This window comes from Pongo pygmaeus, chromosome 4, assembly GCF_028885625.2.
Source record: "Pongo pygmaeus isolate AG05252 chromosome 4, NHGRI_mPonPyg2-v2.0_pri, whole genome shotgun sequence".
Lineage (NCBI taxonomy): Eukaryota > Metazoa > Chordata > Mammalia > Primates > Hominidae > Pongo > Pongo pygmaeus.
In genome coordinates this window covers 92,064,477-92,090,140 of record NC_072377.2, presented here as the reverse complement: position 1 = coordinate 92,090,140, position 25,664 = coordinate 92,064,477, and the positions used below count along the sequence as shown (strand labels likewise).

At 34.4% G+C, this 25,664-nt stretch overlaps 1 protein-coding gene across 6 annotated transcripts in view; it reads left to right on the top strand.

Annotated features, from left to right (window-relative positions):
- TMEM161B (transmembrane protein 161B) overlaps window positions 1–25,664 on the top strand; it is a 95,001-nt gene that overhangs the window by 46,600 nt on the left and 22,737 nt on the right. For 4 of the 6 annotated variants that reach the window (XM_054487919.2, XM_054487917.2, XM_054487915.2 and 1 more), the window contains 7 exons: window positions 1,470–1,626; window positions 15,076–15,227; window positions 15,750–15,810; window positions 16,293–16,433; window positions 19,215–19,328; window positions 23,137–23,311; window positions 24,532–24,628. In XM_054487919.2, coding sequence (XP_054343894.1) covers window positions 1,470–1,626; window positions 15,076–15,227; window positions 15,750–15,810; window positions 16,293–16,433; window positions 19,215–19,328; window positions 23,137–23,311; window positions 24,532–24,628 — 897 coding nt within the window. Of the gene's footprint in view, window positions 1–418; window positions 506–1,469; window positions 1,627–15,075; window positions 15,228–15,749; window positions 15,811–16,292; window positions 16,434–19,214; window positions 19,329–23,136; window positions 23,312–24,531; window positions 24,629–25,664 lie in introns of those variants that run through there. The other 2 variants (XM_054487916.2, XM_054487918.2) reach the window with 2 other exon arrangements.

Below are 25,664 nucleotides of genomic sequence, written 5' to 3'. Positions count from 1 at the left end.
AAGATTGAGCCTGAGAAGCTGAGGCTGCAGTGAGCTATGATCGCACCACTGCACTCTCAGAAAACTTAAAGCAGTTAACCTAAAAGTTAAAGTACGTTGAAGCAGATTAAGAGTGTTAAAATAACTTGATGCAAATTTAAAAATTAATCATAAAAGGATTTTGGATTATTAAAATGTTATGATCATCTTATAGAAATGGTATAAAATTTGGTTAGTTTGTTTTGATACTACTTTTAATAGGTCTTACTGTATGTGATATTTTCAAAATACTTTTTGTATAAGGATATCGTATCTTCAAGTGTAACTGTATTATATTTTATGACTAAAAATTGTCCAAAGCAATGCAGATCATTTTATTATGTGCCATAAGAACATCTGAATTGATGGTTATGTACATGATTTACTTCCACATTTTTAGGAGGCCTTCTAAAAAATGATGTTGATGTTTTGGACTACACTCTGGTAGAAGTAAACCAGAATACCTATGCCAACTGAGATGCAAAGGGTGATGGAATTATATTTACTTTCAAAGAATGTTAATTTCAATGTAAACTCTTAAGAATGGAATAGTTTGTTGAAGGGGTATGGTTTTATGGAAAATCAACAGACATTTTATAAACTTTTTTGCAGAGCAAAATAGGGTATAAGAGGTATATTTAGTTTATTATTTTATTTTTCTTGAGATGGAGTCTCACTCTGTCACTCAGGTTGGAGTGTCATGGTGTGAACTCAGCTCACTGCAACCTCCGCCTCCCAGGTTCAAGCTATTCTCCTGCCTTGGCCTCCCAAGTAGCTGGGACTACAGGCACCTGCCACAATGCCCGGCTAATTTTTGTATTTTTAGTAGAAGCGGGGTTTCGCCATGTTGGCCAGGCTAGTCTCGAACTCCTGACCTCAGGTGATCCGCCCGCCTTGGCTTCCCAAAGTGCTGGGATTACAGGCGTGAGCCACCGCATCCGGCCTTGTTTATTATTTTAATCTGTAGTATCTCACAGAATTACTAGTTTACAATTAGTACAGCCAATAATTATAACATAAAGTTAAACTCTTACTTCACAAAAGTGAACAGTGTAACTAAATTGTTGTGTTCCCGACTAAGTTGTTTTCTGAAGTTAAGGTATCATAGCTAGATATTTAAAAGAAAACACTAATAATTTCTGTAAAAAGTAGCTAATCAGTTAAGACAATACCAGTAAATTTGCAATCGTACTTTACCAACAACTTAAATAACTTTTGGTAATCTTTTAACGTTTATTTTAATTTGTGAGGTATTAAAATTTAGTTTGGGATGCTAACTTCCTCAGTCTATTTCCTGCATTTTTAGATTCATATATTTGTAAATCTTATATTGCAAATGAACAAATAAAGTCTAGCATATTTTAATTATAAATAAATCCTCATAAGTTATTTATGAAAATTTAAGTGAAACTTTTTTTTTTGATCTTTTTTTTTTTTTTTTTTTTTTGCAGCATTGCATTACTTTCCAGAATACCAGTGGCTGGTGGATTTCACAGTGGCTGCTACAGTTGTGTATCTAGTAACTGAAGTCTACTACAGTTTTATGAAGCCTACACAGGAAATGAATATCAGCTTAGTCTGGTGCCTGCTTGTTTTGTCTTTTGCAATGTATCCTTCAAAACATCATTAATAATAATTTATTTTGCAGATAACACCATTAGATCTCATCTCTGATTTGAGAAAGCTTTGATGTCATTAGATGACTTTTCTTTATTGAAATCTTTTTTATGTAATTGAAAATATTTTTCAAAGTAATAGAGGTAAATAATTTAAAAAGCTAAATATAAGAAAAATGCCAGTGCCCTGCTTTTTCTTATCCAAGTCTAATGTCACAGATACAGCCACGTTCACCTCTTTTAGGCATTTCTTTTGGGAACTCCTTCCTTGTGTTTAAATATTTTGTGATAATGGTACTATTTATATATTATTGCACCTTTCTCCCTCTTCCCTTTTCTTCCCTTCTTTCATTCTCCCAAAATAGTTAGAGATAACATTTTATTAAATTTATAGTCACTTTTACCATGTTGTGCCTATGAAAATATTATTTACAGCCAGGCATTATAGTGTATTATTACCTTCCTTAAATAATTTTTTATTTTTGTAATTGTGGAAACTATAAACTTCCACAGAATTGGTAGAACCTCAATAGTTCAGATACTTCATTTCTGTTTTTTTTTTTTTCCCATGGAAATATCCTCCTGGAGCCCTCAGTTTTCTAAACTTCCAGCATAGCTAATATCCTGTGACTTTCTTCACTGTCTTCCAAGAATTCCCTCTACCCCTGTCTGGGTCTCATGATTTCCTCTTCCTTGGTTTATTCTTTTTTTTTTTTTTTTTTTTTTTTGCAGAGTACATTCTCCTATGGTGTCCTTAGAAAGGGTGCTAAATTGTTTTTTGAAATCTTGCTTGCCTGGAATTATCTTTATTTTTTCCCTCATACTTGATATATAGGTTGGCTCAGTAGAAAATTCTAAGAAAGAAATAGGTTTTCCTCAGAATTTTGAAGTCTCTTGAGAAATTGGATATCCTTTTGCTTTTCATATATACCTATCCTTCGCCTTGTACATACACCCTCTGGAAGCTTTTTTCTTTTTATTCTTCTGGTTTCTGACGTTTTATCATTGTGCTAAGTTCTAGATTTACCCTTTAAAACTCATGTCTTTTACTACTGGGAGATTTTTTTGTTTTCTTATTTTTATTAAAATTATATATGTTCCCTACTCTTTTCTCTATTTCCATCTCTCCAGAGGCAACTTCTTCTTGCTCTTCTCTGTTTCATGCTTACTTTTATATTTCCATGTACTTTCAAGGCCATTCCTTGATTTTAGTTTTAAGCTTTAACTATTGCCATTTCACTTTGGAAATAAGGATTAAGCACATATCTTTGGGCTGCCAGTTAACCACTGATCATTTTCTATTCATTTCATCTTCCACATATAGTGATGTCATGTTTTTAGAACAGTATTCAGTGTTTATGTTATGATCATGTAAACACCATTCACAGATGAATACTTGCCTTAATATATTCAGAAGTATCAAGTAATATGTCAATTTCATCTTGAGTAGAGTTCTTCTCCTGGAACCCTCAGATAAGCTCCAGTCTAGATTGGTTGACCTTCCCACCTGATGTGCACCTATGCCCCTAGTATCACTCATTATCATCTTCTTAGAGATTCTCTTTGCATCTCCCTCAAATTGGAGCTCTTTTTAAAGATATTCTATGTCTGCCTCCTACTTGGTTTACTTTCTGATTTTGGTGGAGCATATTCTTCAGTATCATCTTCAAAAAGGTTGCATGGGAACTACATTTTTTGTGACCTTGCGCTTTTGAAAATATTTTAAATTTACCCTAAGAATTAATTTTTCCTTTGGCTGAGAATAGAATTCCAGGCCAAAAATTATGTTTTTGTCTTTGAAGTTCCATTCGTACTCTTAAGAACTGCAGCTGCCAATCCAATTTCTGATTTATTTTCTTTTTCTTTTGAGACAGGGTCTCACTCTGTTGCCTAGGCTGGAGTGCAGTAGTGCAATCACATCTCTCTTTATTTTTTGTAGAGACAGGGTCTCCCCAGCTTGCCCAGGCTGGTGTCAACTCCTGGCCTCAAGGCTTCTCCTGCCTTGGCCTTCCAGAGTGCTGAGATTACAGGTGTGAGCCATTGTGCCCAGCCATCTGATTTTTTTAAAAATTCTGTTTTTTTCTCTGTGTTATCGTTACCATCTTTTTTTAGCTAGCCACCTAGTGTGTTGAAATTTTATGATGATGTGCCTTATTTAGGGTCTGTTTTCATCGCCTGTGTTGGGACTTTACAAGTCTGTGAACTCATGTTCTTGAGTTCTAGAAAATTGTTTTGAATTATTTTATTCGTGTCTACAGCCATACCACTGTGGACACACCCAATCTCATCTGAATTATTTTATTGGTGATTTTTCTCTTCTCTATTTTCTCTTTCTGGAATGCTTATTATTCAGATATTCGATCTCCTAGACTGGTTTCCCAGGAATGTCATCCTCTTTCTTGCATGCATATGTTTATGTTTATATTTTTATATTATTTGGTTTTCTGGGAAATTTTCTTAAGTTTCTTAACCTTTTATTGAGTTTATTATTTTGAATTTCTGATATAATTTTTAATTTTCACAACCTCTTCTGTTCATCTGCCCCTTTGATGGAATTCTGCTCGTTTTATGATTACATTATCTTCCCGTGTCTATTTAAGATATTAATGATAGATTTTGTTAAGGTTTTTTTTTTTTTTTTTCTGCCTAGTATCTTTTTACTCTGAGTTGCTTTTGTTTGGTTGCTGTCTTTCACATCAAAGGCTTTTCTTAGAGAGCTCTAGTGATTGGTGTTTGCCTGTCCGTAATTAAGTGTGAGACATTAAAAAGCTGAATGGAAGCTCTGAGCACATGGTGAGGTAAGTTGCTGAATCATATGGGTAGGCCAGAGATTATCTTTTTAGCCTCTCCAAAGCATAAATCTCCATACTTGCTTCAGATGTGGGCAGACTGAACTGGTTACTTTTAAAAAGTACTAATTTCATTAGTACTTATTTTTAATACCTCCTATTATTACCCCCCACCACCCCCTCGCCCACTGCTGCCGCCACCACCACACACAGATTCAGTAACCAGCACTTTCACCCTAGTGTAGAGAGTTATTTGTCATCTAACCAATTCCTTATCCTTCTGGGGAGTTTTGCAGTAAAAAGTCAAATTTCTTCTCAGCGTCCAATTGAGCTTCCTCATTCTGTTGAGTCTGCTTTCTAGCTTCCACAATTTTATTGCTTTTTCTCTTACTTCATTTATGTTCCTTAAAGCCAGATTCCTTTACCATCATTTTGGTGGGATTTAGGAAGAGATAAAAAGTAACTGATTTGCTTAATCTGTCTTTAAAAAAATTTTTTTTAGAGACAGGGTCTTGCTCTGTTGCCCAGGCTGTAGTGCAGTGGTGTGATCATAGTTCACTGCAGCCTCTAACTCCTGAGCTCAAATGTTTCTCCCACCCCAGCCCTCCAAGTAGCTGAGAGTACAGGCATGTGCCAGCACAACTGGCTAGATCCGGGAAGTCTTAATAACTGCAGTACAGACTTCTAATCTTATTTTATCCATTCATCAACCCTGTATTTGAAGGTACCTCGTGTCTACAGCACTTTTCCCAAGTTTCTGATGAATGAATTGGCTTTCTTCTTACTGAGTTCCTTCCCTTGCAGATCAAGTATAGCAGAAAAAGCTGAAACCTAATTGCTTTTTTATCCACTTAACATCTTCCAAAATTTTGTTGCTTTCTTATTTATTTATTTATTTACTTACTTACTAATTGTTGTCTCTTTTTCTGTTATCTGTTCTTGAGGTTTTTTACTTTTTTATGTGCCTTAGTCAGATTGTGAGAATGAGCAGAGGAAATGCCTGTCTTACATCTTAATATTTAACCGGAGACTGTGGCACCATCTTTTAAACCTGTTAAGTGGATACCATTTAAAATATATGATATAATTTGACAGTTCATCACCAGGGTACTACCTTTCCGTTGCCTCTTTTGGATTGATTTAGGTATAGTTTAGACTAGAAGAGCCAGAACAAAGTCTTAAGAGTCAATATCCTCACAAAGTATGTAGTGTACTGGGTAGAAATACTAATCATGTGTGTCAGCTGAGAAACATCTTAGATATCCAGTGTTGCACTAACTCCAAGAGCAGATTTTAAATTCAAGCACATGAAATATTCCTTTTAAATTCTGTAGTATTAAATATGTGAAAATACCATTCAATCAGAATAAAGACCTATCCCTAGACATCAAGTCATATAAAACACATCAAAAATATTTTCCCGTGATAATTAGCATGAGCTGATTATATGTCATGTTACTTTTTTTATATTTCAGTGAGTTCTCATGTTCTCCAAAATATTGCCTTTTCTTTTTTTTCCCCAGAGACAAGGTCTCACTCTGTCGCCCAAGCTGTGGTGCAGTTGCACAGTCCTAACTCACCATATCCTTGAGCTCCTGGGCTCAAGTGATCCTCCTGCCTCAGCCTCCAGAGCAGCTAGGACTGCAGTTTCACCCAGCTAATTTTTAATTTTTATAGAGATGGGGTCTCACTATGTTGTCTAGGCTAGCCTTAAACTCCTGGCCTCAAGCCATCCTTCTGTCTCGGCCTCCCAAAACACTGGGATTACAGGCATGAGTCTCTGCGCCCTGCCAGTATTGCTTATTATTGAATATTCTTTTCCTTACTTTCTTCATGGTTTACACATATGTGGGAATGCATATACTTGATATGCAGTTTTATTTTAATGTGATTGAGCCCTTGATACATACCTACCAGAGAAATTAGAAAAATATACTTTTTAATAGCTATTCATATTGTTTATGTGAGTAAATTTTATCTTTCATTTTACTCTATAATGCCTAATAATGTGGGAGCAAAGGTCCCACACAGCCTTTAGCACTGAACTGACTTTGCTTCGTTTTAAGTAATCCATTCCTGAAAGGCATCAAACAGTAACATCTCTGCAGGAATCCTGTAGCTGGCTGGCTGTCTCCCTATCCCAGAGAGGACAGAAAGTTCTGAAGAGCTTACAGGCCAAGCTACTTTCTGCCAGCTTTGATTCTCCAAAAAGAGGGTGGGGAAGAAGGCAGTAAAATTGTGTGTATGCTTGGGTATGTGATTTTTTTGTTGTTGTTCAAACCTGTATCATGTGATAAAGTTAATATCCAGTTTAACAACAGAGAGAAATAAGTTTACATCCTATCTTTTATCTTTAGTTATAACATAACCTGTTTTTCCTTTCATACCTTATGATTGGAATATAGCAGAAGTAACCCGCCTGGCTTCTCTTTGTTTTCTTATTGTATGTGCCTACTTAGTAGTTAAACACGTGTCTGCACTGATTACACAGGACAATAGCTTTGCTTAATTCCATAGTCATACATACCTCAGTTAATTCAGAAATTGTCTGCAGTTGTTACTGATGAAATATTCTTTGTTAAAATGGTCCCCAAATTAGACACATAAAACTTTAAAAATCAGTTCACTTAAAAGTAAGCAAAGTATTTAATTTCCATGGTCATTTTGTTTTCTTTCCCCCATCACTTATATGTGACATACATAAGACAGCAAATTATGCTTTCTACAGAATCTTAAAAGTTCTAAAAGCACAGGAATGACGTTTTAAAATTTGTGACACTAAAACCTTGAACCCCGAAACCTAGAACTGAGTCCTCTCTTGTCATCAGCTCTGCTTTCTGCTTCACCTGAGTTGTTCATGCATCTCAGCCATCACAGCTGCTTTCAATCTCATTCCTAAACCCAAACTAATTCTTAGCTCTACTCTTCTTTCTTTCTCATTTGTAATTCTAACCATCTTCTCTGACCAAGTCTGTGTGTTCCACTTCCATTTATGCCAAGTTACATGTTATGGGGAAGGAAAAAGGTAAAGAAACCCTTGCAATGAGGATGGAGTATTTCTAGTAAATGTCTTTCCTGTATGATGGCCCATGAAGTCTTAGAGTCGCTGTAGGAATGTGTACTGATTTAATGGATATGAAGTGTATCATTTTCGCTTATGAAAAAATGAAAAGTAAAAAGGTAAAAATGTTGCTTGCAAAGCCAGAGGTCCTTTGGTGGAAGTAAAACTTTAAAAAATGAAAATATTTTACAATGTATAGATTTTTTTTTCCCAAGAACCTTTCTTAGAAATAAGCTGTAGCACAGAGAGTACTACTGAGTCAATTATGTGAATTTGAGTGAGAAGAAAGCTATTCTACAAAGAGTGATAAAGCTTCTCAGTAGTCCTATTATATTTGGTTAAAGGCCTGGATCATTAGTCACATTTCCACAGTGCTTGTATTTTACAATGTGGAGGTTTAAGGTACAAAACCCTATTATGTATGTTTTCATGGCTATGTTAAAATTTTAATTTTCTTTCGTTGCCAGGCATACAAATTTTATACAAAGCTAAAAGCTGTGACTAGTTTAAGTTAAAATAAATTTTAAAGTTTTCTGGTTTAATATTCAGTTCTATATGTAGATTTGTATATTAAAAGTCTACAAATGTTGCTTTTGTTTGCTGTGGGAAATAGACAACTACAACAAACTAGTACAACTTAGTCACCATTTCTAAATTCCTTCAAAGGCTCTAACTTACTATGTTCTTTTATTTACAAAAATGTTCTGCTTTAGATTAATAAGGAAAAACAAAACATTAAACCCTGAAGTAAACTGCATAAGATTTCAGTTCTAGCGAGAAAAGGAATGAAACTCAGAGTTATTGAATCTGAGCCAAGGTACTTGTTTTATCTTGAAAACTTGTATATGTCATGTTATGTCAACGCTTGTTTGTTGTATGAACATGGAGATTTTTTTGTGACATTAATGCTGTCATATTACTCAGATTTCAAAACAAAAACCTAGAGTTAAATAGGGATTTGGGGTAATAGGACATTATTTCTGTTTATTAATTTATAATTGAGTCTGACTTTGCCCTTTTAGCTGCAAAGTGATTTTTTTTCTGAAACTAAAATTTTGTTCTGAAAATAAAAATTTTTCTGAAACTAAAAGATAGTTTTCTTTTGTATTTTAAATAAAGGTTGTATATTATGCTTTCAGAAATTTTTGGCTATTCTCTTCACAGTCTGGTTAGGCTGAGGCTGGCTGTGAGCTTTTTTTGTGGAATGGCGTTTTAAACACGCATGATAGTTTTTTGCTTATATCTAAGGGAATTTTAGGTTCTTTTTCTCTGTAATTAAAGTAATGGAACCTGCATATCTAAGAAAGTATGAAAAATATTTTAGTTTAAAATTATTTTTGTTAAAAAAATTTTTTTAACATTGGAAGATAGGATCAGATTATTTTTAAGACTTTTACTTAATAGGTCATTAGGATTAATGTACTTATTTTTAGTTTTCAGTGTATATCTGTAATAAGTTCTTGGTATAGTTTCTAGGTTTCTTTGCAATGTAGAATGTGAAGTATAATGTATTTTGAGTATTTTAGTTGCCTTTTCTTATGGAAAAACAGAGGTGGAAGATTTAATTATTTGAATAGAAAAACACTAGGGATTTTATTTAGTAGCAGCGGTCAGAAAAACAATAGAATCTTTTTTCACAGAATAGAAAAACTCATTTTACATAAAAATCACTTAGTTGAGTGGAAATGTGTTCTATTTTAAAGAGATAATCATAAATTTGTGAAAGTTTTTTGAGAAATCTCTGTGTTTATTCCTTAGGATACTATTTATCATACTTGTGTATTAGCAACAAAATATTTCTTCTTGGAATATTGTCTATTTCTTCTCAAAAGAGCATTGATAAAATATCTTCGAATAATCTCAGGATGTTAGCGTATAAACAGCATTTTCTTAATTTGAGAATTGGGCCTTTAAAGTAGTTTATAAACTAAGTTGAAACATAATGGTACTTGTACTTTTTTTTTTTTTTTTTTTTTTTTTTGAGATAATCTCACTCCATCGCCCAGGCTGGAGTGAAGTCGTGATCTTGGCTCGTTGCAGCCTCAGCCTCCTGGGTTCAAGTGATTCTTGTGCCTCAGCCACCTGAGTAGCTGGGACTATAGGCACATGCCACCAAGCCTGGCTAATTTTTTGTATTTTTGGTAGAGATGGTGTTTCACCATGTTGCCCAGGCTCGTCATGAATTCCTGAGCTCAGGCAATTTGCTTACCTCGACCTCACAAGGTGCTAGGATTACAGGTGTGAGCCACTGGACCCAGCCCATAATAGTACTTTTATAGGTATATGTTATTTAATTAAGTTGTTATTCTAAATCTGAGAGAAATTTGCCATTTTAGACCTAAAACTTGAATCTGTTCATCATTTGGAAGCTTATCTTCGCTTGAAGGTAAAAATATTTAAAATACTTCCTCCTGAGGAAATTGTCCTACTTGTCCTTGACTTTTCTTTCCTATTAGAATTTAGTGTCTTTCTTTCTTGATTTGTTGAAATGTTTTGGTGGCGCTTTCTGCTAAAGCATGAATATGGGGTAGGTAACTATTTTTAGACTTTGCAGTTTTGAAAGTGTTTTAATTTTATACTCATTCTGTTGGCATTTGGTTGGTTATAGAATTCTAGGTTATCCATATTTTTCTTCATAATTTTGAAGGCATTGCTCCATTGTCCTCAACCTTGAAAATTGCTATTAAGAATTACTTATCATGGTGATATTTAATCTTTTGCATATACCTAGTTTTGCTTTATTTTTCTTCTGAAGAAACTTTTACAGTTGTCTCTTGATTTGTCTTGTTTCTGAAAGTTCATGCTCATGTACCTCATGAGGATCTTTTTTACTTCCTTGTGGTGCACTTTTGGTAGGCTCTTTAATTTGGAAACATCAAGTTTAGAAAATTTCTTTGATTATGTCTTTGAGAATTTCTTCCCTCTGTCCCTCCACTCCCGTTTTCTTTTTCTGTCTCACTTTTGTTAGTCAGATATTGTATGTTCTGGATTAACCTCTCATCGGTTTTTGTCTTACTTTTTTTTTCCTTTTTTTGGATGGAGTTTTGTTCTGTTACCAGGCTGGCATGCAGTGGTGCGATCTCGGCTCACTGCAACCTCCATCTCCTGGATTCAAACAATTCTCCTTCCTTAGCCTCCCGAGTTAGTTGGGATTACAGGCGCCCGCCACCACGCCCAGCTAATTTTTGTATTTTCAGTAGAGACGGGATTTCGCCATGTTGGCCAGGCTGGTCTCGAACTCCTGACCTCAGGTGATCTGCCCACCTCAGCCTCCCAAAGTGCTGGGATTACAGGTGCGAGCCACCATGCCCGGCCTTGTCTTACTTTTCATTTTGTCTTTTTGTTCTGCTTGATGGAACTTTTGACTTTTTTTTTTCTTATTTTTCCTGTCCTGTTTCTTGTTGATATCTGACCATTCCTTTTTCATAGCATCCTGCTCTTATTTCAAAGATGCGTTCATCTTTGTCTAGCTTTATGAAATATACATATCCTATGTTTATAAATATCTCTAAATAAAAATATGTGTGTATCTGTTTCTGTATATATAGTTATATACCTAAACTTTATTCTGCTATGTCTGTCATCTCTTTTTTTCTTGAAGTTACTTTTTTTCTGTTGCCGATTTTAGCTCGTATTTTTTTTATAAGATGTGATGCTCTAATACATCTTATTAGATATATTAGATACATCTAATAATAGTTGCCTAACTATGGCTTGCAGTATCTGGGTTGCAGCCTGTTTTTGTACAGCTCTTGAGCTAAGATGGCTTTTTAACATTGTTAAAGGATTAGGGGAACAAAGTACGCAGAAGAATATGCTACAGAGACTGCATATGGACCACAAAGCCTTAAGTATTTACTATCTGGTCTTTCATAGAAAATGTTTTCCGATTCCTTTTTTAATGTCTAAGGATTCCTTTGATTTTTAAGAGATGGCCTCTAAAAGCTGATTGGAAGCTCTGTATGTAATTAGGGCTTGGTTAGTTTCACTAAAGAATAGCTTGGTAATACTAAAACCAACTTTATTTTAGGTAGCCCATAGTGTCATTGTTTATTGGTCGTTTCCTTGAGGCCTTTCAGTTTCTCTAGAGGAGAGTCTCTTAATCTCCTGCCTGGAGTGTACAAACCTGCTACACATGTTTCCAAGGTGAGTACTACCTTTGAGTGTGTAGACTTTCACCTAATCATCCTGTTTTTGATGCAGTTGACTGAATCTAAACTCTTCTGTGCCTCAGGTTCAGTTTCTTCAGGGGCAAAAATCTTAGTCTTCTGCTGGAGTCATAGTGGTCTGGCTGCATAGAAAGGCAGAGTGGAGAGTTGTGAGTCTAGTTGCCACCTACATAGAAGTCAGTGCACAGCACATCACTGCCTGTATACTTCTTAATCTTGTACCTCTTAAAATAAATTATCATAGAATTTTAAACATTTAAACACAATCAGGAATGGTATCATTATCTGTTTGTATTGTATTGATCCATATGTTTTTGTATACATTCCCATATTTTTGGTATTACATGTTAAATATTTAATTCAGTTGTCTAGAAAACATTAAGTTGTTGCCGAGAACTAGGAAGACTTAATCTTTGATTTTCAAAATAGCCCTGTGAGGTTGTGGACTGGCGGCATTTTACAAATGAAGAAACTAAGACACAGAGAAATTAATTTTCAAGTGGAAGATCACATAGTTTAGTAAGAGTAGAACCAGGGTTAAGCCAGACACTCTAGGTCTAGAGAATGCTTTCTTTACAACTTTGTCACACTATAGTTTAAGATAGTATATGATTACATGGCAAGTGAATTATATTAGTAAGTGATACAATAAGTTCAAAAGAGGAAAAGAATGGCCTCAGCTGGGAAGGTAATGTTAAGTATCATGAAAGATGTGGAGCTTTTGTTGAGTCTTGAATTAGGTAGGAGGAGGGAAGAGGGCAGTTCAGATGATAGATTATGATCCAAGACAGTGTAGTGATGACACTCAGGAGATGGCAAGTACACTATTCAGATTGAGGTGCAGATTTGGGGACTATGAATGAAAACTTGAACATGTGAGTGTGGCCAGATCATAGTATTACATATGGGTTATTGGGAGATGGTGTTCTAATGTGGAACCTAATAAATAATTAGGTTTTTAAGATTTATCCAGTATGCAATATGAAGTGAGGATGCAGTGATTATACCATTTTAGGCACTTGTGGTGTGGGACTGTAAAGTATTAGTGATAAGTGCAAGATCATGCTTCATGTCTGGATCAGATTGCATGTAATTTTGCTTTCCTTTAGTGTTGACATATTTTGTAATTTCATTATTCTAGGATAACAAAGTGCGGTGGTAGGTGTAATTTTTGGGAAATTTTATTCTGATGATTTGGTACCACTTTTGGCCAAAGATACTATTTTGTTTTTCAGTTTAAGAAAGAAGTTGGAAATTGTCTCCTTATAGATTCTAGTAAACATTTTCCTTAAAAATAAAGCAGTGTTTTTCAAACATGCATTTAAGGCATTTAGGCTATGAGAGATCATAGCTGTATCTTAAAAGCAGTTGTAGTTTTGCAGTTTGACTATATTCATCTTTCTTTGTCCTCTTCTAATATGTAAGCTCTTCCTTATAATGCCAAGAAAGAGATGGATGGACCTGTATTGTTTGATACAGGTTGACCGTTACAATCCAAAATCCGAAATGCTCCAAAATCCGAAACTTTTCCAGTACTGACATGACACCAGAAGTAGAAAACTTTACACTGGGCCTCATGTGAGAGATTGCGGTTAAAATGCAGTCAAAAATCTTTTAATGCACAAAATTATTAAATATATTGTATAAAATTACCTTCAGACTATGTGTATGAGATATATATGAAAGGATTCTTCTGATTATGAGAATGTTTTAATTCTTTACTTCTGTCAGGGCAGTTCTGTTTTGAAAAGATTTTATGTGTTACTGCTAAAAGTACCACATTGACTTAGGTGCTATGTACAGTGTTTTAGAGGCAATATAATCAATTGTTAAGTGCACAGATTCTAGATCCAGACTGTCTAGTTTTAAACCTCAACTTTCTCTAATCTAGCTGTGATTTTGATATTTTTACTTTTACCTCTCTGCCACAGTTGTTGCTTTTTTGTTGCTGTTGTTGTTTGTTTTTTTGTTTTTTGTTTTCCTGAGACGGAGTTTCACTCTTGTTGCCCAGGCTGGAGTGCAGTGGTGCTATCTCAGCTCACTGCAACCTCCGCCTCCCGGGTTCAAGCGATTCTCCTGCCTCAGCCTCCCGAGTACCTGGGATTGCAGGCGTGTGCCACCATGTCCGGCTAATTTTTTTTGGAGACGGAGTCTCACTCTGTCGCCCAGGCTGGAGTGCGGTGGCGAGATCTCCGCTCACTGCAAGCTCCGCCTCCTGGGTTCACGCCATTCTCCTGCGACAGCCTTCCTAGTAGCTGGGACTACAGGCGCCCGCCCCCATGCCCAGCTAATTTTTGTGTTTTTAGTAGAGACAGGGTTTCATCGTGTTAGCCAGCATGGTCTCGATCTCCTGACCTCGTGATCCAGCCGCCTGGGCCTCCTAAAGTGCTGGAATCACAGGCGTGAGCCACCGCGCCCGGCAATTTTTGTATTTTAAGTAGAGACGGGGTTTCGCCGTGTTGGCCAGGCTGGTCTCATACTCCTGACTTCAGGTGATCCGCCCGCTTAGACCTCCCAAAGTGCTGGGATTACAGGCATGAGCCACTGCGCCCGGCCCACAGTTGTTTTTTGTTTAAGTTTTTTAAAATGTCTGTAAAGTAGCAATAATAATGTGGTTAATGTGAGAATTAAAAGTTAATTGGTAATGCCCGGCACATGGCAAGTACTAAATGATAGCTGTTATTTTCCATGCTTGACATAAACTTTACGTAAAGGTTGCTTTTCTAGGTTTGTTTGCCAAGCACCTTAGTTTGTTTTGCGATTTCAAGGAGAACAATTTGGTGTATAATGGAGATCTGAGTTCTAGCTTTGGGTCATGCACTGATTTAACCTTGATTAAATCAATTTGTGTGTGTTGGAGTGGTTCAGATAAGATAATCTCTTCAGCCTATTTTAATAGGTGAGCATGTTGAAACTGGCTGTTTTTGAATACTCGGTTGGAACTTGTTTTCTCTAAAGATTTTTTCTTATTACTAATGTACAGTGGTGACCACAGACTTAGTTTTCATACCACAGATCAACAATAGCTACTAGTAAAATTCTCAAATTTTAACTTGTTGAATTATTACGGATGATTCCTATGTTATGTGTTTAATTATAAATGTAAACTGGTTTAACAGACATGCCTAATAAAGACAGTTCTCTAGAATAACCTCTACCCTGGCTTTTCATGTCACTGACAACATATTGCATAAAAATCTTGAAATAACCTTCTAGTAAAATTTGAGTGAGATAAACTAGAAATACATTCCCTAGCTACAACTTAGTATATGGGTGCTCTTTTCCTTAATTTAAAAATGTTATAAACTCCACTTAGAAATAAATGTTGTAGTCAAATTTTATTGCAGTCAAGTCCTATAAAGATCATTGTGTATAGCTCCCATAAAGTTATTGTGGTTTTTCCTGAACTTTTCCTTCTGCAGCAAAGTTCTATTTTCATTAACTACACACTATTTTAAAGTAGAAGATGGTGGTGAAAGATCTGTTTGTGTCACCTTTGGATTTTTTTTCTTTGTCAAAGCAATGGCAGTGTTGATTGTAACAGAAAATTATCTGGAATTTGGACTTGAAACAGGTAATAGTTTCATAGAACTTTAAAAATCAATTTTGCTTTATCTAGTGTTAATATTTTTGACTTCAGTATTTAAGTTTTATATCTGATAAATATTTAAAATTAAACTTAAAGTGCATACTCTGTAATGTTCAAAATAATTAACCTTTATTATTAATAGCTTCATTTTTTGCTTTTGTTTTAGCTGTTTTTAATTAATTTTTTTCCAAAAATACTGTCTCATTTTTTTCCTTACAGTTAAATAAGTTTCTGTAATGCTAAAGTTTACTCACATAGTTAAAGAATTAATGCAAATTTTATGCACACTCATGGAATGTGCAAATATCAAAGGGATGTTTTCAAAGACTGTTCCTGCTAATAACCAAATTTTATTGCATTATGGCATACTAATTAACACATGAAAGAGCTAAGCTAGTCACTTCAAAATTTAAGATGCTCTGTTTTCTAGCATTTTATTTCCACGGAAAGATTCTGTATTTCACATCTGTGATAAGAGTAATCTGTTTTTTTTTTTTTGTTCTACAGGGTTTACAAATTTTTCAGACAGTGCGATGAAGTTTCTTGAAAAGCAAGGTTTAGAATCTCAGTAAGTTTTTGAAACATTAAGCATTATTTAAATTTAACATTTTCTATTTGTAATAAAGCAGTATTTACTATAAATAGCTGTTTTAAATTAGTAGAGTTTTAAGTTGAACTGTCACTTCTAGAAACATCCTTACTCATAATTTTTACGACTATATAAAGTTAGTATCTTTTATAGAATTCTTATGTAAATTTGCATTTCTTAAATTCCTCTCCCTCAAGAGATTAAATTTATATCCAAGTTATACATCAATTCCCTGTTGAATGTGTAGGTTAGGTTGCTGTGACTATGACTAAAGAGATGCCTCATTTAGTTTACAGTTCACCAGAATCCATTATAGGTACTTGAATAATAGCAATCTTTTTGTAGAAATTTGCTTTGTTTTACTGTTATTGTTATTTGTAAGATAATTGATTAGAAGAAAAGAAATTCTTCAGAAGCTAATTATAAAAATTTATCAGCTTTTTAAAAAATTTTATTTTTAGGAGTCCTGTTTCAAAACTTACTTTCAAATTTTTCCTGGCTATTTTCTGTTCACTCATTGGGGCTTTTTTGACATTTCCTGGATTACGGCTGGCTCAAATGCATCTGGATGCCCTGAATTTGGCAACAGAAAAAATTACACAGTAAGCGGAAAATGTACATAAGCACATGCAGATAAATATATGTTTTCCATCTTAATGAAGGTATAATATTGTAATGTAATCATAAATTATTGTATTGAAAATTAATAACCATTTGATGTCACACTATTTCCTCTTTCAACTATAAGCAAGTTTCTTTTATTTGCTTCTAAATTTTGTCTTGTATTTAAAAAGATAAACCATCGATTACTAAATTTGTCTTATCTGTTAAAATGAAAATCTTAAAATTTATGTTCTTTCTAATTCAAGGGCTTATATTGCAATCTCTACAACTAAACTGAGGCTCCATAGAAATTTCCCTTAAAAAATAAGATCATTTTACTTTAAAATATTGTTTTAAATTTTTATATAAATCTATTTAAATTAACTTTTTAATGTAAAATTTTATTTAAAAACATTTTAAAACTTAAAGTTGTTTGTAAGAGATGTTTGTTTTCCTTAAGTTACTGACCTGCTTATTAGACTCTTATTAAAATAATACATTATTTTGGGATTGTTAATACTCTACAATGTTATATGTTGTACATTACTTCTAACTGCCAAATTCTGTTTTAGTTCTGAAATTATATGTTAGTTTGGACAAGTCATATTTCATCTTTATATGTAGTTCAAAGCCCATTTACTATATTCTTTGTGGTTGTCACAGATTTTTTTTTGTTGATGTAGACATCTTGGCAGAAAGATAGGCTTATATCTACTTCAAATCATATTCAGATCAAAGTTCCTGTCTCACCGTTTTGTTTTGCAGTAGAAGCCGAACTTGAGAATATTTCATTTTGATATGTATTTATAACCATTAAGTTTCTCTGGGTGATCTTATTTCCTAACATTTCTATTTAAAACCTATTTTTAATGATGCTGATTCTTTAGTCTTTTCACATTCTTGTCTCTCTTACCTATGTCATTTCCCTTTAATTTAATTTTGACTGTCTTTTTTTTTTTTACCTCAGTTCCATTTTTCTACATAAGCTTTGTACGTGTGTTTACTTACTATCACCTCCCACTACACACTCCTTCATCCCTCTTTTTTTTTTTTTCCTCCTTTTACTCAGTGTGCTTTTGGCTGCATCCCGTCTTTCTCCCACCACCCGTCTCCCTAATGGCTTCTTTTAAGACAAAACCTGGTTCTCCCCCTCCTCTCTGCACACACACTTCAGTCCACTAACCCCAGTGTTATGATTTAAATAAGCTGAAAAGGGTGGGTGGAGGGGAGCCCTTCACAAGCTACTGAAACCGCTGTGGGCTGCTCCTTGATACTGGAGTGTTCCCTAGCAACACTGCATACCTAATACTGCTTCTTTCTTCCCCACATCGATGGTTTACCCAGGCTGTGGGATGAAAGAATCACTTTATAAAAACATTTAAAGCATTTAGTGGTGGTTGGGGGTGGAGTGCACATTTTAGTGTCCTTTTTAGTAAAATGTGGCTTCATTTTAAGATTTTTTCCCTTGGGGGATTTGGGGTTTTATTTTATTTTCAGTTTATTGCAGCCCCTCATTGTGTTGTAGCACTCTGCCTTGATACAAGGGTGTGGGCAAGCTAGTTCTGTTGTGAGAGTAACATGACTGGCACAAAGAGCAGCATTCTCTTCACCCCTATGGCTAGGTATTAGGACGTGTTTTTATATCAGAGGTTAGAGCAGGAGTTCTGCCTTTCCCTGTCAGGTGTTTGTGGCTTCCTGACCCAGCCCTGTTCGCTCACACAGATCACTGTCTGCCTGTGTAATGATACTTTAAAATGTGGTGTTTGTGTGTATTTTGAACCCTCCAGTTTAGCTCTTAAGTGTGGTTGATAATGAAAGCAGTTTATGGTAATAAAATGTGTGAAGAATTTGCCTTTTTTCTAAAATAAGAAAAGTTTTTATTAGCCATCTGTCTCTGTAGGATACAAACTTGGACAATTAACAATGAAGTTATAGTACAGACCTGAAACCTTTGCTGTATTAGGTATATTGCCTTGTCAGGAGTAATGCAAATTTTTTTGATATATATACTATATATATAGTGTGTGTATATATATATACACACAGTATATATATATATAGTATATATATATACACACACTATATATATATATAGTGTATATATACTATATATATATTATATGTAGGATAGGGAAATTATGTCGTGTGTTCATACTCATTCAAAAAGAAATTAAAATGTGGAATCACTTACGATTGTTAACAATGGAAGTTAAAAATTATAAATGATCATTACACGTTAAAAGGTTCCTCAGTTGCAGGTTGTTGCAGTAGGTTCCGTCTGCCATATGCCTTCTAGTAATATGGACCTGGCTAATCACTATCATTTACTTGTAGATAATGAGGAGACACTTTGTTTCAGTTGCGCTAGAAAGTATCAGATGACTCTTCTGTACTGAAAATCCATTAGATTCATTGACTATATAAAGTTAGAATCATTAAATACCTGCTTATTAAATCAGGAATAAAGTATGGGATTATTAAAGAATATTAGAATAGAAGTGAACAAATCTGAATTTTAGTCCTATAAAAGAGCAAGTCATTTAACTTTTCTGTATCTAAATGTTCTCATTTGAAAAATTAAGATAATGATGTAATTTCTCACAGGCTCAAATCAGTGTTAAATCATAATGATAAATATAAAATGATGGTGACAGTAGTATCGTAAGTAGTAGAATACTGCAAATAAGTTCCTACCTCCATTTTGGTAAGACCCCAGCTTCTGTAGTTTATTAGCACATACTGTTTCTGAATTTTTATATTTATTTCTTACATACTTTCAGAACTTTACTTCATATCAACTTCTTGGCACCTTTATTTATGGTTCTGCTCTGGGTAAAACCAATCACCAAAGACTACATTATGAACCCACCACTGGGTAAAGAAAGTATCCCTTTGTAAGTATGGGCATTTGAGGGCTGATTTTTATCACCAAAACTGCTTTACTAGATGTTATTTACTGTATTTGGTTTTCAGTGATAAAATCAGGACACTGTATTTTTCAGACATTAATAGGAATGCTAAAAGATGTGTTAGAAAATTGAAACTATAGACCATCATTTAACATTTTTGTGATCTTTATTAGTTAATGTTAATGATTATTACCTTGCACTAATATTACCTTATACACTGTTTTTTTCCTCCTCTTTATGTCCAGTCGTCATCATTTTTCTGTTGTCATTGTGGCTATTGTTTAGATACCTTCTGGAGTTCTTTTGTTTGAATTTTGAAAATTATGGGGGAAAAAAAGTAATATAAATGGAAACTCATATACTCAACACCTATATTTGACAGTTGTTAACATTTTCCAGATTTGCTTCATCCATTTTTTGTTTTGTTTTTTGATGAAGCATTTTTGAAGTAAATTAGAGACGTAACAGTTTTATCCCTTAGTACTTTCTTTAGTTTGCACCTCTTAAAAAAAATAAGGATATTTTCCTATATAACAATAACATCATCGTACCTAACAATTATCTAATACTAATACCTTAACATTATTATCTAATACTAGTTTATATTTCTACAGTTAGGCAACTGTATTTTAACAGAAGAAGATGGTGAGGAAACAAACAGTTTATTAATAGGCATTGATAACTAGACTTGATACGTAAGCCTTGTCAGAACTGTTACAGTAATAGAAAGTTTCAGACAGAACTGGTTGAAACTCCAGCTCTCCTCCTCACTAAAATCTTCACTTGAGGCAGATTATTTAACTTCACTGAGCCTCTGTTTCCCCATCTGGAAGATGAAGATATAGTATCTAACTCACAAGGTTATCACTGGAATAAATGAAAGAACACATGTAATGCAACCAGCTGGAATTAAGTGCTTAATAAATGTTCTTTTCACTGCTTTGCCTGATCAGAATTAAAATAGAAATACTTGACTAGTCATTGACTCTGCAGTGTACCTTTTATATTGTGTACTTCTTTTATATCCTGGTACCGGTTTGTCTTGGAGCATATATAAAATCAGTGACGACCATGATAATTTTTCTTTTTAGAGTTAATCCTATTGAACCCGGGAAATAGCCACTGAAAAAGTAATGCTTCCCCGCCGCCGACACACACTAATTACCTTAATGGTAATTTCACTTGACAGATTCCCTAAGTATTGAAAAGTAATTCTAAGGATCTAAGGTTCTAGAAAAGTCTCAGAGAAACTACTAATTCATATCTTTGATACTGAAAGCATTCCCAATCCTTCCTTGAAATTTGGTCATGGAAACTGGATTTCATACTCCTGTAACTATGTTCCCTGATTTTATATTTGCCTTAGTTAAATTGAGAAAATAAGGAAACTAGCATTTATAAAACGCTTATATACCAGTTATTATGTGAGATATTGATACTTTACATATTGTGTCTTCTTATGGTAATTGTCTATTTGTTGCTGTTGTCATCCTATTTTATACATGAAATAACAGGCTCAGAGGTTAAATAATTTGACTAAGGTTATTCAGCCAGATCGCGTGTACATAAAACACTTGGTAGTTATACCAACATTCACTTCCCACTTCCAGTCTGATTAAACTTCTTGTGGATTTATTAGTAGTGAATACTTTATTTAATAGAAATGGGAATAAGGAACTTTTCCCTTGTGTGTATAGTAAATTATAGGAAAAATGTTGTTTGTATATAAAGACCTGAGGTTCTCTTTCTATAGCTTTTTCCCCCTTTGTCCCATCCCCATTTCTGACCTGTTTCAGAAACATTCCAAGCAAAATTATAGTTTTACCTCTGCTCTCTTTTATTCTTCTTTAATTTGAATTCATGGTTAAGTTATTAGAGGCAGTTTTTAATTTTTGTTAAAAATCTAAAGTGCATGTGATAGATTGTGAAAAAATGGCTGCCCGTCAAAGAGGGTAGGATGAAGGAAAAATGAAGTGACAGGTTCTTCTTCTGTCACAGACAAATTGATTTGTGGAAAGGTCTTTGTAATCAGAAGCAAAAAATATGGTATAATGTAGTTTCAACCCAGAAATGTATTTGAGTCCATCATGTGCTCTGATAAAGCATTGAAAAAAATAAAATATGGTAAACAGAGTCCGTGTGTGCTCATAACCTCCTAAGAAGAACACAGCATATACAGGAAAGCTCAGAATGGCATCAGGAATTTAGGGTAATTTCTTCTGCCTGTTCTTTACCTATATACTTTAAGCCCCTCCTCATGCTCCTTCTTGAGATACTCTGTCAGATCGACTTATCAGGTATTTATGATGATATTGAATAATCTAATTAGAAAGTACTATTTAATGACTATTATCCTAAATCCTCAACTCATAAACTGAACAAATAATTTTCTAGTTCACTACCTTATTCTGTTCCTTTCATTCACATTACCTGTTATTCTCAAAGGCTGTGAAGTAGCTGTCTTCAGGCTGCTGCCAGTTAGTTGTCCTTGCTGCACAACTGGAGGGAGCACAGTATTGTTTACAGGTCCCCAGGAAAGGGTCAAGGCTGTGGGTAGGCTTGTGTCTTGTGTGCTGTTACTCTCACGTGATGGCTCCTTAATCTCATGGTTCATTGTAGTGGAAACATGTTGATAAAATGTTATGCCTTTATCTTTCTTAGCCAACATTGCTTTTCCATTGAAATTTTATGTCAATGTCCCCTCATGACTTAATAAAAAGAAATGAGAGAATATATATAGTAAAGCCTTTGTCCCTCATTTCTTACCTCCATTTCATAAACAGCTCGAGCAAAATTTTACACTTCAAATTTTCCTATATTGTAGTTTTAGTTATGAGTTTTTTTTTTTAATCTTTTCTCATTTGTTCTTTATATGCATCCATTCTACCCTCATGTTCTTAAGAATTTCAGGGAGACCCTTCTGAGTTCCAGGTTTTATCTGGCAAATGAGTCTGTGCGTTACAATAGTCATTTTAAGTGCCTGATAGGTACTAGATATAAGACTAGATGCCAAGGGTGGTCTAGTCACTACATTCAAATTACTTGCAATGTAGTTCTTCATCAGAGCAGAAACCCATGGTCTTTTAAAAACATTAAACACCAAAAGGACATCAGACGTTATCTCTTCTTTCTAAAAATTCTTTAAGCAGCCCTCATCAGTGGTCTGGTTTCTGAAACGGTGTCCTTACGTTACGTATTTTCACCTGGAATCCTAACCTTAACCTTGAGGAATTGCTCAGAACCGAGCCAGCTTCAATGCATAGCAAGTTAAATGAATTGTTGTAGAGGAATCTCAGGCATCTGATTTCTTCATAATATATCAGAATTTTTGATTTTCCAGTGGTCCCAAGTAAAAGCTCAGCAGAGTGAAAGATCCCATCCAAGTAGGTATATGATTAGGCAAAGCTGTACCCAGTGATGCTGGGTGATTGACTTGATTAGTCCCACAGGCAATCCCTGCAGTTTTCTTTCTTTCCCCAACTTGTCTTTTCATGTCACCGCCAGTTTTTATACATGGAGGAGGGTATATAGAGAAAAGGATCTCATGTATTGCTCTACTTTTTTCTTCTAGATACCTGTTAACTTCTTATGCTTTCATGATACATTTATCTAGTTCTGTTATTCAAGTGAAAATATTATAAAGATAAGTCTACGGCAGAGTCAGATTCTTTCATGTGTCTAACTGTTGCGAAGTATAGACTTCTTATATCTTATATGGTGAGCATTAACATATAACGAGCATGCTAGCATATTGTTGTCTTTGAGAGCACCGTATCAACTTTTTGATCTGTAGAATGACAGAAGCCACATTCGATACTCTGCGACTCTGGTTAATAATCCTGCTGTGTGCTTTGCGGTTGGCCATGATGCGTAGTCACCTGCAAGCTTATTTAAATTTAGCCCAAAAATGTGTGGATCAGATGAAGAAAGAAGCAGGGCGAATAAGCACGGTTGAGCTACAGAAAATGGTAAGTTTTATACCCTAGTCAAAATGAAAAATAGCAAAAACCGCACTGTAAAAAAAACAAAATTTGGTTTCCTTTAGTAGATAGTATTTCAACCCGTCATATTCTTATTATAAATAAACATAACAATCTTAAGCTGACAGATATCAAAGAGACCGTGATCTGATTTTGGTGCCAAGTGAAGGAAGGGGTCTTAATTCCTCTTCCTGCCTTAAGTGCTTGCTGTCATACAGTGGGTGGTACAAAGCTGTTTTATGCCTAATATTGCTAAATGGGACCCTTCTAATTGATTTGAAAAACATTATAACATATTGTCCAGACTTTGAGACTTAAAGAGTAGGAAATAACTACTTTTAGTGGCTAAATTTATTCATTTTAATATTACTCAATGTAATTGAACATAAAATGTAAGTATTTAATTTATTTGAGGCTTCCAGAGAATAAAAGGACAAGGAATCCATCTGCCACTATAGTGGACCAATAACCTGATTGTATCTTTTTTAAGAGAGGTGGTTTTTAGCTACCTTGTTTTATTATTATCATTGTTATTTTATTTTTTATAGAGACAGGGTCTCTCTGTGTAGCCCAGGCTTGTCTTGAACTCCTGGGCTCAAGTAATCCTCCTGCATCACCTCCCAGAGTATTGGGATTACAGGCGTGAGTCACCATGCCCAACCTGCTTCAGTTTTTGATTCACCTCCATAGTTAGGGGCATTTATTAAGATTTAAACAACTTTTTTCTGTTTTACCTTTTATGTATTTTTATATTTTCCATAGTTTGACTTCAAATATGTTCATGTAGAATGGGGACTTAATATTTTTATTTATGAGGGATTTATGCTCATATGTGGCTCTGCCTACTATTGTTATTTAGTTGGATATTTTAGGTAGATGCCCTTACATTGTGTTTTATCTTTGAAATATAAGTAAATGTATACCATTTGAATCTTAGTCGTTATTTTCTCCAATATATATACATCATTTAAGAATTATTTTTAAGGAATCTATTTTAATAGTCTCACGTTCTAAAAACTTGTCTTCAAATTGAGCCTTTCCAAAGTCATTTTGGGGACATTTATCATGCAGCACAACTTATTGACATTTAGCTTCCTTCTTGTGAAAGGATTATCTCTTAAGCATTTTGGTATGACAATTATATGAAAGTTTAATTCACTCCTAACATGTCAGTTGCATTAGACACTTAAGAATGTTGTTGGTTGCAGGTGGCTCGAGTCTTTTATTATCTTTGTGTCATTGCACTGCAGTATGTGGCGCCTCTGGTAATGCTGCTTCACACAACTCTGCTTTTGAAAACACTAGGTAGGCATGCCCTGGCAACTAGGAAGCATCTTTTACTTTCTACCTATAATTAATAAGGCTTTTTGTCACCAACAAAGAAATGCAACTCTTAAAATTGTTTCTCTTTTTAAAAGTTGTAAAAAGAACCATGGGAAAGTTTTAGCTGTGGAAGGTGATTTATCATCTTCATTTTGAAAATTCAGGCCCATGGTTTTATAACTTTATGCTTTGTCTTCAAGAATTGTTTACTAAAGGTTAAGTCTCAGATTTACCCAGTAATTTTAGTAAGCACTGTTGATCTTAGTTACTTTCGTGTTATAAGAGGATGATTTAAGGTTTTGTTATTGCCTAACATTTAAATTATTACAAGGCAATTATAAACTTACATAAATTACAGAATGCTATGGTAAGTTCTAGTTTAGATAACTTACATCAAAAGGGTGAAGATTTCTTAGTATAAAATTCTACAAGTCTCTTCACTAAGCTATCAAGTCCCTATGTGGTGTTATTCAAGAAGTATCTATTATTGCATTCATCATTTCCCCTTTCTTAGATCAGGCAATCAGCCACTGTTAGGGTTTAAGAAACCCAAAAGAACTAAAAGTATTATTTGGCTTCATGGACCTAGTAGGTGTCATAGACTTGATGATAGGTATAGGTGCCCTGTAAGAATCTACGGAATGTAAAGGGATAGGTAGTTCAATTGTAAATTAAGTGGCTCATTTCCTATCCACTGTAGGAAAGTATATGATGAAATAAATTTTTGGAAGCTATTAATAGGTTTTCACATTGAAATCATATTTAGTTTCTGAGAAAGGAATTTATTTTGATATTCTAGAAGTAGAAAAGATTTCTCAGAAGTTATTGAATCTGTCCTTGTCACTCCAGTAGAGTTAGCTGATTCATTTCTTATACAATGAGGAAATTGTTTTGTTATTTTACCAATTTTTAGTGCAGTTAATTAAAAGTATATCAGACTTTTTGCTTTAATGTGTACCTTTACTGACGAGGCCAGATAGTCTCTAGTCCGGTTAATTTTTTAGGGATCTAGAAGGAT